The sequence below is a fragment of the Setaria italica genome, chromosome V (genome assembly GCF_000263155.2).
Source record: "Setaria italica strain Yugu1 chromosome V, Setaria_italica_v2.0, whole genome shotgun sequence".
Classification (NCBI taxonomy): Eukaryota; Viridiplantae; Streptophyta; class Magnoliopsida; order Poales; family Poaceae; genus Setaria; species Setaria italica.
The window spans coordinates 7,049,154-7,060,675 of record NC_028454.1 but is presented as its reverse complement, the minus strand read 5'-3'; the positions used below and the strand labels follow the sequence as shown (position 1 = coordinate 7,060,675).

The following is an 11,522-nucleotide window of genomic DNA, read 5'->3' as shown; positions in this document are numbered from 1 at the left end:
CAAATTGGCTAGCTCTACAATTCGCCGATCCACCCAAAGGAGAGGAGGGACGCGAGCGTGAGGCGCCTGTCGCTTTGTATTACCGCAACCAAGGGGAACCGCCGCGCGCCGCTGGCGCCCGGGTCCCACCGGCCCCGGTCCCGCGGTCAGTGGGAGGGCGCGCGTGGGTCGTGTGGGAGGGCAGGGGGCGCGGGTCCCGCGGGTCAGAGCGGACAGTGCACGGGGTCAGCTGTCGGATGGGGCGAGCGAGCGGCGCTTGCTTCGCTCTCACGGCCTCACCTCACGCGACACTGACGCGTGGGCCAGGGGGCGCGGTAAGAGGGGGTAGCTGGGAAGAAAAGGAGTAGGCTTTTCTCCCTCGCGCAGGACGTGAGTCCACCTGGTGGGCCCCGGCTGGCAGAGGCGAGCAGCGGTGACGCTTCTAGCTTCTAGAGGGTGGCTCAGGCGTCATCGCCAGCTTGGCGATTTTTAATTCGTTCTTAGCGAAGCGGAGTTGCAATTGCGAATCTTCCGTTTGGCTCCTTCGGCCGCAATCCGCTTCGATCACCTTGCTTAACTTGTACATCACACTATCTTCGCTTGCTCCTCTTTTTGGCGGGTTTTGAGAGCAGGAGAAGCGAACTGCAGAAGACTTCATACGGTATCTAGCTAGGTATAAAGCCAGGTGATCCGGAAGGAAGTCAGCTTAGAATCCGGATTAGAGGAAGTCAAGCACTCAGCAACATGTTCAGCAATCAGCTGTACATAACATAGTCTCCTAATCTCCTATGCATGAAAGAAAGAGACCATGACAGGTGGCCCCAATGAGACGTGAGAAATGAGAGATGGGATCGGTAGAGGGTGATTCCATCCACAAGTAGAAGAGTGGGAGTGATATATTGTACGAGTTTTCTATTAGAATCTCATTGTCATATGGAACGTGGTTGCTACAAAACTACAAAAGGGCCAATTTAAGTGGGATGATTTAGCTATGCGCCACATTTCGCATCTTTTCTCGTAATTTAGGTACTCCTCACTCGTTCGCACGTTACAACAAAAAAGCAGCAGCCCGGCGCAGATAAAACCCATGTGTGATGTATCGTGACGTGGATCAGATCATCATCAGATGTCGAAAACCACTACTATCCTCACCCAATCGCCTCATGTACACAAAAGTAACGTCCAGCATTTCTTAACGTATTCGCTCAGTCCAAGAAACACGGAAGAGAAACACATCGAAATGGTCCAAGGACGGAAATTAGCCTGCTACAATTGGGCTGTGTGTATGATAGCTTTTTTTTAGCAAAATGCGTATGATAGCTCAGTGACACGGACGGGTTGCTCGCCTGCATTGACGTCAACTCTAGTCGATGTCAAAGGCCCACTTGGCCACCAACCTGAACCCAATCCTGGCCCACTTCCTCACAGGCCAGCGCAACGAGCTAAAAACAAACGTACGGCCTGGCCCACACCAGAAAAGGCCCAGTTCAGCCACCCATCCGTCTCCTTCCCCCATCTCCTTCTGCTGCTGACGCCGCAACAAACTAACCACCACCACACGAACTGCTCCTCACCTCACACCCCGCAGACTGCAGAGGCTAAACCCCCTCACAACCCCGCTGCCACTTGCCACCACTCCCCGCCGCCTTCCCGGACGTTGCGGAACCTTCCAGACCGTGGAGGGATCGCCCTCGGCGCCGGCGAGGGCGATGGAGGTCAGGGGGCTGGGGCAGCTCCTGGCGGCGCTGGCCGCGGCGCTCTTCGTCCGCGCCATCGCCGGGCCCGGGCCCGCCCTCCTCCCGCCGGCGGAGGACACGGAGGGCGACGAGACCGACGCGGAGGCCGGCGAGGGAGGCGGCGGCGTGCCGCCCGTGACCATCCGCTGGGCCCGCATCACGTGCGCGCTGAAGAACAAGCGCGGGGAAGTGGTGAGTCGATACCGCCGCCATGGCGCCACCACCTCATCCCATCTCGCCGCAGCGGCGCGTGCGAAACCCTCGCATTGGCCTCTATCGTCCTCTCCTTTGATTTGCAGTTCAGTGATAGTGCCGCTAGTGAAGAGCCAAGTGTACTCTAATGATTGGTTGGCACTGGGGCCGTTGACTCGTTGACCGTCACTCCCTTGGTGTAGAATAGATCGCGTGATTTGTATAGTTGAAGTGTCTGGAGTAGATAATTGCATTCTACTATACAAATATACGATTATGACATGTTGGGCATTTGTCAATTGCCAGGCAAGGTTTCTGCTGTCAAATGTGTCAGGGGAGGCAAAACCAGGGAGGCTGCTAGCGCTCATGGGGCCATCCGGGTCTGGCAAAACGACTCTGCTCAATGTGCTAGCAGGGCAGCTCACAGCTTCGCCTTCCTTGCATCTTTCGGGCTTTCTGTATGTCAATGGCCGGCCTATCTCGAAGACTGGTTACAAGTAAGTTATACTCATGCAGTTGGGGTCTTATTTCTGTTCTTGTTCAGGGTAAAGAACTGATGACTGTTCCCTTGTGAAGGATTGCTTTCGTGAGGCAGGAAGACCTGTTCTTCTCGCAGCTTACTGTGCGGGAGACGCTCTCGCTTGCTGCTGAACTCCAGCTTACTGACACGTGGGCTCCTGAGAGGAAGGAGCGCTATGTAAATGATCTTTTGTTTCGTCTGGGATTGGTGAGTGCTGCCGTTTTGGTTAGTGTTTCAAGAAATTGAATCGAACAGTTTCGAGAACAGTATTAATGCTTGGATTGTTGGATAGGTCAATTGTGCTGATTCTATTGTTGGTGATGCGAAAGTTCGAGGTATAAGTGGGGGTGAGAAGAAGCGCCTCTCACTAGCATGTGAACTGATTGCTAGTCCTTCAGTCATCTTTGCAGATGAGCCAACAACAGGTATTTTGCCTGATTTACCCTTTGCCTTCCCTACTTGAACAAGACTTCTCTTCATCACTTAATTGTGGTTTGAATTTAGACCTGAAACTTTTTGCATGTAGCTAGTGCTATGTATTCTATATTTTTTATCATGTCTTAGAAATCTAACAGTGCCTCTAATATATGATACTGGGAATCAGATGAAAATAAATTGTCGGTATTATCGAAAACATTTATGTTGAAGATATTCTAAATATGTAATTGTGAAACGTAAAGAACTTAACTTACTTTTTTTAACTGAAATATAACTTAGTTGACTAGTGTTTTGAATCTTTTTTTTATTACTATTCAGAGTTCCTTTTTTCCTCTCTCACCATCTTGTGACATTGGCCGCTCAGTCCTATTGTTGAATGCTTTACATTCTTTCAATTCTTATATCCATGGGAGCTAGCATAAAATTTTAAAAATTCCATTTTAAATATTAATCATCAATATCTTTTTGGTCATTTGACAAGATGGGAAATGACAAATATGAAGTTATGATTTTTTGCATGTTTGTGATCTGTCTTTTAGGTCTTGATGCTTTCCAAGCAGAAAAGGTCATGGAGACTCTTAGACAGCTTGCTGAGGATGGGCACACTGTTATCTGCTCTATACATCAGCCAAGAGGTTCAGTCTACGGCAAATTTGATGACATTGTGCTACTTTCAGAGGGAGAAATTGTATACATGGGGCCTGCAAAAGAAGAACCTCTAACGTACTTCGCATCATTAGGGTTGCTATGCTACATCCTTCCCAATCCTTCCTGACTTTTCTTATTGTTTTCTTAAGTATGTAATTATCATGATTTCTGCTTGAATTGAATGTTGCCCTGCATATTTTTTGTGTGTGCTCACTTTTTTGCTTGCCTGGTCGTGCATAATAAATAATTCATATCTGGTCCTGAACATTGAACAGGCAACCCTACTCAAACCTATTCTTATTTTGAATATAACAAAACAATCTACTGGCCATCATGTGTGCATTTTCAATGTTTGCATTTGCTCAAATAAAACTAATTACTTTGAAACACACTACATTCATCCTTCTTGTGATTCCATCGAGATTTCAATATTAACTATGCTTGAACTTTGAAAGGGCTGATCGTTGCCTGTTTATGCCATGCAGCATGTTTCTGGCCTCTGTGTGCATTTTCAATGTTTGCATTTTGCTATGTACTCCCTCCGTCCCAAATTACTATTCGTTTTGGCTTTTCTAGTTACATGACTTTTGCTACGTACTTAGACATACCATATATAGAAAAGCCAAAAAGAATAGTAATTTGGGACGGAGGGCGTATATGGTCACTATGTCATTTTCAATTAATAACTTGAACTTTGATACTTTATCAGGTATCAGTGTCCAGATCATATGAACCCTGCTGAATTCTTGGCTGATCTCATTTCCGTTGATTATGGCTCAGCTGAAAGCGTACAGTCATCGCAGAAAAGGATTGAGAACCTCATTGAGGCCTTTTCTAATAAAGCTCTGGCCACTGAAGGTAACGGTTCAATTGCAAAACCAGAGGAATCTGAATTTTCTGCCAAAGCTGTTCAGAAGTCTAGTATGAAGCAAAGGCGTGGTTGGTGGAGACAATTTCGTTTGCTTTTTAAGCGAGCATGGATGCAGGTTCATCTCAATAAATCTATATCTTTTCATTGTGTTTCCCAGCTTCACCCTTTTATGTTGATTATTTCTTTTTCTATTGATGCCTTGACACAGGTAGACACTTTCACCTTTTTGTGTGATGGTTTTTAGGCACATTAAAAGGCTAGTTTCTCCATATTACTCAGCTTGTTTTGTCATTTTCTTTTAGTCTCAGTAGGTCAATTTTGTAGGCTACCAATTCAGAACTTTCAGGTTTAGCTTATGACTTGAGCTGACCGTGATTTTAACATTCTGTACCTAAAATATCTGTTACATCGACCTATTACCTAATCCTGATCTTTATGAAACATACAGTTTATTGTTCATAACTTCGCATGAGATAAATTAATGGGACAGGAAACCCATGATAATAACGAGATTGGAGAAGCATGTTCAAAACTTGAAATCCCGTACTTGTACAGCTATAAGATATTTGGGGACAGTTGAATACACATGTTAAGATGAAGCTTGACTATCTCTTGTCATCAGTTGCTTCTTACAATGCTTAGGGCCTTTTGTGTTCAGGCTTTTCGTGATGGACCAACAAACAAAGTGAGAGCACGAATGTCTGCTGCTTCAGCAGTTATATTTGGATCAGTGTTCTGGCGAATGGGGAAATCTCAAACATCCATACAAGACCGGATGGGACTACTTCAGGTAGAATATTGTGAACCTTTTGATGGTTTCTTGAGTTGAATTGCTAGTTTGTACATATTTTGCATTCAAGATATATCTAATATTCTCATTGTCTTCTAGCATTTGGCTTCTCATATGATTGTTTTCAGTTGTATCTTCAAGAAGTTGTTCTTGAAATATTATCTGAACATTTCTCGAATTTGATATTTCTCATTTTCAATATTTGAGTTAAGGTGGCTGCCATAAACACAGCAATGGCTGCACTGACAAAGACTCTGGGAGTTTTCCCGAAAGAACGGACTATAGTTGACAGAGAACGTGCAAAAGGTTCCTATGCGCTTGGACCATATCTTTCATCCAAGTTGTTGGCCGAGATTCCCATTGGAGCAGCATTTCCGTTGATATTTGGATCGATTCTCTATCCAATGGCTAAACTACATCCTACATTTTCTAGGTCAGTGTAATTCTGAATCTTATTTGGCAATGCAGAAACATCATGTTATGCGTTTTAGCGCATTTTTGTTTATGATTATCTAAAGAATATTTCACACTCTGTATCAGATTCGCCAAATTCTGTGGTATTGTGACTGTAGAGTCATTTGCTGCATCAGCAATGGGTCTCACTGTTGGAGCAATGGCTCCTACAACCGAAGCTGCAATGGCTCTTGGGCCATCCCTTATGACTGTGTTTATTGTATTTGGAGGATACTATGTTAACCCTGACAATACTCCAGTCATATTTCGTTGGATCCCAAGAATATCACTCATTAGATGGTATTCTTCATTTCTTCTTGTGATATCAATTTATGTCTAGCATAGTGATCATACCTAACAACTTTATACTACTTTTTTGTCATTAATTTTCAGGGCCTTCCAAGGGCTTTGCATCAATGAGTTCAAGGGTCTGCAATTTGAGCAACAACATTCCTATGATATTCAAACTGGTGAACAGGTATTAATTATTCACTAGAAAAACAATTCTTACCCTAACATTAAAAAACTTGGTCAGATTCAAGGGAAAATTAGTAAATTACTTGGCTTGAAATTTTGTGATGTATACTAAAGTCTTTTGTTATACATGGATAGAATTATTGTGGGTATTTGTTAACCCCATGATAACCACAAATTATAGTGTTTATTTGCTTTTTATTGGGGAAAAGTACTGCAGATTGAATTGTTGTTATTGGTCAACCTACCAGCTTCTATTTGTCTTGTTAATTCCAAGCCAACTGCCATAAAAAATTTCATAATTTTATTTGAAGAAATATTCTAGTTTTGATGCGTTACTTTTTATGTGGCAGGCCCTGGAGAGGTTTTCATTAGGAGGGATCCGAATTGCAGACACGCTAGTTGCACAGGGCAGGATTCTAATGTTCTGGTACTGGTCAACCTACCTTCTTCTGAAGAAAAACAGACCAAAGTATCAGCCACTCCTGCCCCCACTGGAAGATGATCAAAATAAACAGCAGGTGGAATAAGCATTTCATCAGAGACTTGTCCTCCAACAAATAAAATAAGGTAGGGAATCTTTGCACCAATCATTTCTTGCAATGGCCCCAATTCGATAAAAAATGGCTTTGCGTGGGAACATACTGCAACGTAATCATAGTACAGTAATGAGTCTTAACAATTTGGGTAACTCAGTAGTCCATGTCACTGACTGAAACTTGTTAGCTACATATGTGAAGTCATGCATCTCTTCATTGCTATAGTCGAGCTGATCCGAGCTGACCATCACAGATCGTTGGTTACTTGAGTGGATCACATTGATAGCTTGAAAACCCATCTTAGGCCCCCTTCTTATTTGGATAGTGGGGAATTTGGATCCAAATCTTTATGATGTAGTTCAAATGTATCAGCTAAATTCTGAAACAATCATAGCAGAAGCGTGAAACATATGCATATCTCATGAGTACTCTGCTGAACTGGTGATGTATTGGTATTGAAGGCATGAAACATATGCTCGTACCTCCTAAAAGTCCTTCTATGACCTCGTTCAAACATAGGAAAGAGGATCCTCTGTACCTTATATTTGCATTAATACACATTGGTGGATGCAAAAATACACCAAATCCTACTGAACCATTGAAGCAGGTATTTGGTGGAGAAATCGTGAAACATATGCTAGTATCTCCTTGACCATGCCCTGACCGAATGTTCTGCACGAGCTGTTCCATTGATCAACAGCCATCAAAATTAACCGAAAAAATATGCGCACAGCCATCCAAATTACATCTGGTTTCTAATTGAAGCCATATCTTATACCATCTAGTAATTTCCCTTCATATCTGACGCTTCTCTTCTTTACCGCAGAAGGAAGCTGCACCGTCCTGGCTTCTGCGCAGCATCTGGCCGCGCGAGTATCCCAGCATTATGGACGAAGCAATATACAATCCGCCGCCCAGACGGGTTTTCTACGTTAACAGTTGAAGTCAGCTCAATGATGGGGTCTGGGGAGGCGGCAGCAGAGGCGTTGTTTCTGTTCATGATTGTCCGGGCCATGCCGATGCCGAATATACTATGTCCAGATCACCGTCCATAGTACTAGCACTGGTAGTGGTACTAGTTTCTTATGGTGTGATCCCTCCACGCGTCAGCCTCCGGTTGGCTGGAGCGGGAACTAATCACGCGCTGCCAAACACCCCCGATCGTCTACCTCAGGACGCGTGAGGCCCCCCGGTGCCTATAAATGCACGCCCATCTGGGCTCAGAAACTCTCATCATCTTCGTGTGATTCTTCTCTCGACCCATCAGCTTTGATTGGCTCTTCTTCCCTTGGTCCATTTCTGTAGTGTGATTTGTGAAGTGCTTTCTTTCTTGCCTGAGTTACAAAAGATCAGTTCTTGAGCTGATTCACCATGGCTGCTTCACCCATCTCGCTTCCGACGACGCCGGCGGGGCTCCGGCACGGGGCGTGCCACGGCCCAGCGCTGCCGGCGAGGCGGAGATCACCGGCCGCGCCGACGACGCGCTGCGCGGCGTTCCGGCGGAGCGCGAGCGGCGGGCGGGGCCAGTACGGCGGCGCGCTGGTGGACGAGGGCATGTCCGTGCTGCGGCGGCGGATCCGGGAGGCGCGGATGGCGGAGTCCAACTACGAGGCGCCCGCGGGGTGGGCGGCCTGGGAGAAGCGGTACTACCCGGCCTACGTCGCCGACGTGTCCGGCATCGTCGGCGCGCTGCAACTGGCCCTCATGGGCACCAGGCCCAGCGTCGCCATCGCCGTCGCCGCGCTCGTGCTCGGCAGCGTGCCTGTCTCCGCCGCCGCCGCGCTGCACCATCTGGGGATGGTCGCCGAGGCCGTCCTGCAGTCCGTCCACCACGTTTCTTGATAGAGTCGGGCGTTTTTTGTTTTTGGTTCCTTTGGGCCAATGTGTCCAGTCCAGTACATAGCTTATCGTAGACTTTGTATACGTGTAGTTCGTTTGCAGCTGGATTGATTATATGAAGATTCTTTAGCCTTGACAGATCGCAGTTTCTATTGCAATTCGGACTGAAATCTGCTTCAAAATTGCGGGAGGTCGACAAATCCACCCAAAATCGGTTTCGAATGCCCATATTTTCCTTTGTTAATGTCAGATCTGCACTCCAATTTTGGATCAGCAGTGTAAAGCGTTGATCCTAAAAAGTGGCAGCACTTCGGAAAGTGCATCCTAAATTCGAGACCTCCAAAACGAGTTTATGTAGAACTAATAAAATGTAGCAGCACTGTTCCTTCTCTCCAGAAGTTGAATGGAAATGTGCAGAGTAAAATAGGCTGTGGCAGCTACTGAACTGACAAACAGAGGAACTCCAATATCGGAGTAAACTGATGCTAAAGTGCGAATGTAGCATAATTTGATCGGAACCCACCTCTGCCCAATTATGTTTTACTTTTACCTTTTTGGCCATTTTTTTTTCAAGTTGGGAAGTCTAAACAAGTGACCGTTTCCTCTTCTTCCAGCTGATACAGTATCGGATAGCATGGCCAGCTAATGCAGTCGTCTGATAGCATCAGAAGTTGACACCCGCGAAAATAAATGAGATGGAACATGCGACCACAAGGAAGGGTCTGTACAATTCAGATTTTTTTAGGGTTTATTTAGTATTCAAATGTTTGACGGGGAGATGATGACATTGCCAACTCCCATCCAAATCATTAGCCATTCACTAATTTTCTCGCTCTCATAAACAAAATGTTGTGATAATGTTTGAAAATGTCAAGACTGCGATTGGCTCATTGTCAACCAGAGCGCTTAATTTCCACAGAAAAGAAATGAAGAACACGATAAAATATGCGTTGCTTCCATCACATTCAGAGGAAACCTGGAGGAAATTCCCTAGTGGTAATGCATCCAGATGTTGTTCCGTTCGAAGCAACCAAAAGGCAACGATATCCTGCTGAATTCAGAGATGACCTCTTTGCTGCCCTTCTTTTCTTATGATGAACATGCCGTCTGCTTCATGCTGACTGCTGAGGGAAGCCATGTGTCCAAAGTTGGGACTTCAGCACGCACGTCGGTGATCGATCCTTCAAACAAAATTCAGCGGATTTTCAAACAAAACCGAGATTACTGTTCGTCAGCAGAACGTGTCGATTGCATTGCAGCTGCTATTCGGTGCTTCAAAAAGTGCGGCTAGGAATAGATCGATGGATCTAGTCGGCCGCATGTACAGCCGTTTCTCTGAACCAAAAACGGCGCCTGATTCGAAAGAAATTGCCATGAAAAACACCGCTCGGTTACGTAGCCATCAGCTAACCGCGTCGGGGACAAAGCATTGAAAACGACACGCCATGGATCGGCAACGTCAGTATAACTCTCCACCTAATTCCGGCCAATGAACCTGGCAAATTTCAGTTGTGTCGGCCTTCATGCAAAAGAAAAAAAATAAAGAACTGTGCCACCAATCTCTGTTTTTTTTTTCATTTTTCATCCAATCTTTTAGGAGCGTCTACAGATTACAGAATACCTAATAAATATATTACGCTTCCAACTCTTGTCCGGTCTTAAACATGTGGCGAAGATTATATATAACTTTATACTAACAAAGAAATAATGGTAATTCCGATATAAAGTGACTTTAACTAAAGCAAGCTCAACAGAAAATTATGTGTTAATTAAAGTATGGCATAAAATAATTGAATTCTTACCTCACATATTTACTGCCCCTAATCCCGTAAAGCACTACTTCCTCCGTCCCAAATTATAGGTTGTTTTAGATTTTTTAAATTTATAGATTTTGCTATTCGCTTAGATATACGCTATGTCTAGATACATAGCAAAAGCTATGAATTAAAAAAACCAAAACAACCTACAATTTAGAACGGAGGGAGTATATTGTACTAATAATGTATACGAGACAATTAAAAGATACAGGCGTTAGAGCTTTCAGGTATTTCATTTTTTAAAATAAATGTTTCATTAGCAAATAGCTATTTAAATTGGTAAATGAAGATGCCACATGGCCCGATATTACTTAGAATAAATATTTGAGTTCAAACTGCCTATCTCAGGTTAAAATTAAACCTAACGCACTTTTGGAAAGGTTTGCTTAAGATTAGGGAAGATTTTCTAGGTTGCGGGACTTTCAAGATAGAAGATGATTCCCAAACTAGATTCTGGGAGAATACATGGGTAGATTCTACACCACTCAAAGAGTAATTTCCCACTCTATATAATATAGTATACTATCTCCATGTAACAGTGGAAAATGTCATGAACCAAATGCCGCTAAATATATCATTTCGAAGAGCTTTAGTCAAAGATAAACTGACTGCCTAGCATAATCTTGTAGCTAAAGTAGCCACTCACCAGCTTTCTGATGGGAGGGATAAGTTTACCTGGGATTTGCATAGACAAGGCAAATTTACTGTTCAGACTATGTATCAATATCACATTAACTAGGGTACTCTGTTCATCAGTAAATTTATAAAGATTTCTCTAAAAATAAAGATTTTTCTTTGGTATCTCCAACGAGGTGTTATCTTTACAAAGGATAACTTAGCTGAGAGTAATTGGATTGGGAGTCAAAAATGTTATTTCTGTGATTGTAATGAAACAATTAAGCATATCTTCTTTGATTGTTAACATGCTAAGATAATTTGGAGGATTGTAACTATAGCTACAGGATTAACCCCACCAAGATCAGTATAACACATGCTTGAAAATTGGTTAACAGGCATGAATAAAAAATATAGAAATTTGATTTTCGTTGGGGTTGCAACTGTGGGCAATTTGGTGTACACGTAATGATATGGTTTTTGAAAAAAAAAAAGATTAACCTCTTTTATGCAAGCTATTTCTAGGGGAGCATATTGGCTGCGATATTGGTCCCTATTATAACGTGATGAAGTAAGGGAGACCATATGTTTGGCAAGCAAGGCGTTGGAGA

The 11,522-nt window shown here is 44.0% G+C and overlaps 2 protein-coding genes across 4 annotated transcripts; both read left to right on the top strand.

The window, feature by feature from the left end:
* Window positions 1–1,522: 1,522 nt before the first annotated feature.
* LOC101771500 (ABC transporter G family member 7) lies at window positions 1,523–9,393 on the top strand. 3 transcript variants are annotated; one of them, XM_022826951.1, is made up of 12 exons: window positions 1,523–1,907; window positions 2,214–2,404; window positions 2,484–2,634; window positions 2,720–2,852; window positions 3,405–3,606; window positions 4,223–4,499; window positions 5,043–5,174; window positions 5,387–5,607; window positions 5,715–5,927; window positions 6,021–6,105; window positions 6,455–6,671; window positions 9,094–9,393. In XM_022826951.1, the coding sequence occupies exons 1-11, from the start codon at window positions 1,689–1,691 to the stop codon at window positions 6,629–6,631; spliced, it is 2,001 nt and encodes a 666-aa protein (XP_022682686.1). In that variant the 5' UTR covers window positions 1,523–1,688; the 3' UTR covers window positions 6,632–6,671; window positions 9,094–9,393. The 3 variants fall into 3 exon arrangements, with proteins under 3 accessions (XP_022682686.1, XP_004968096.1, XP_004968095.1); XM_004968039.3 differs by lacking the exon at window positions 9,094–9,393 and adding an exon at window positions 7,470–7,777; XM_004968038.3 differs by lacking the exon at window positions 9,094–9,393 and adding an exon at window positions 7,467–7,777 and having other exon boundaries at window positions 1,524–1,907.
* On the top strand, window positions 7,781–8,707 carry LOC101772166. The gene has a single exon (XM_004968040.2). It carries the CDS (start codon window positions 8,012–8,014, stop codon window positions 8,480–8,482), a length of 471 nt encoding a protein of 156 aa, XP_004968097.1. The 5' UTR covers window positions 7,781–8,011; the 3' UTR covers window positions 8,483–8,707.
* Window positions 9,394–11,522: the final 2,129 nt, after the last annotated feature.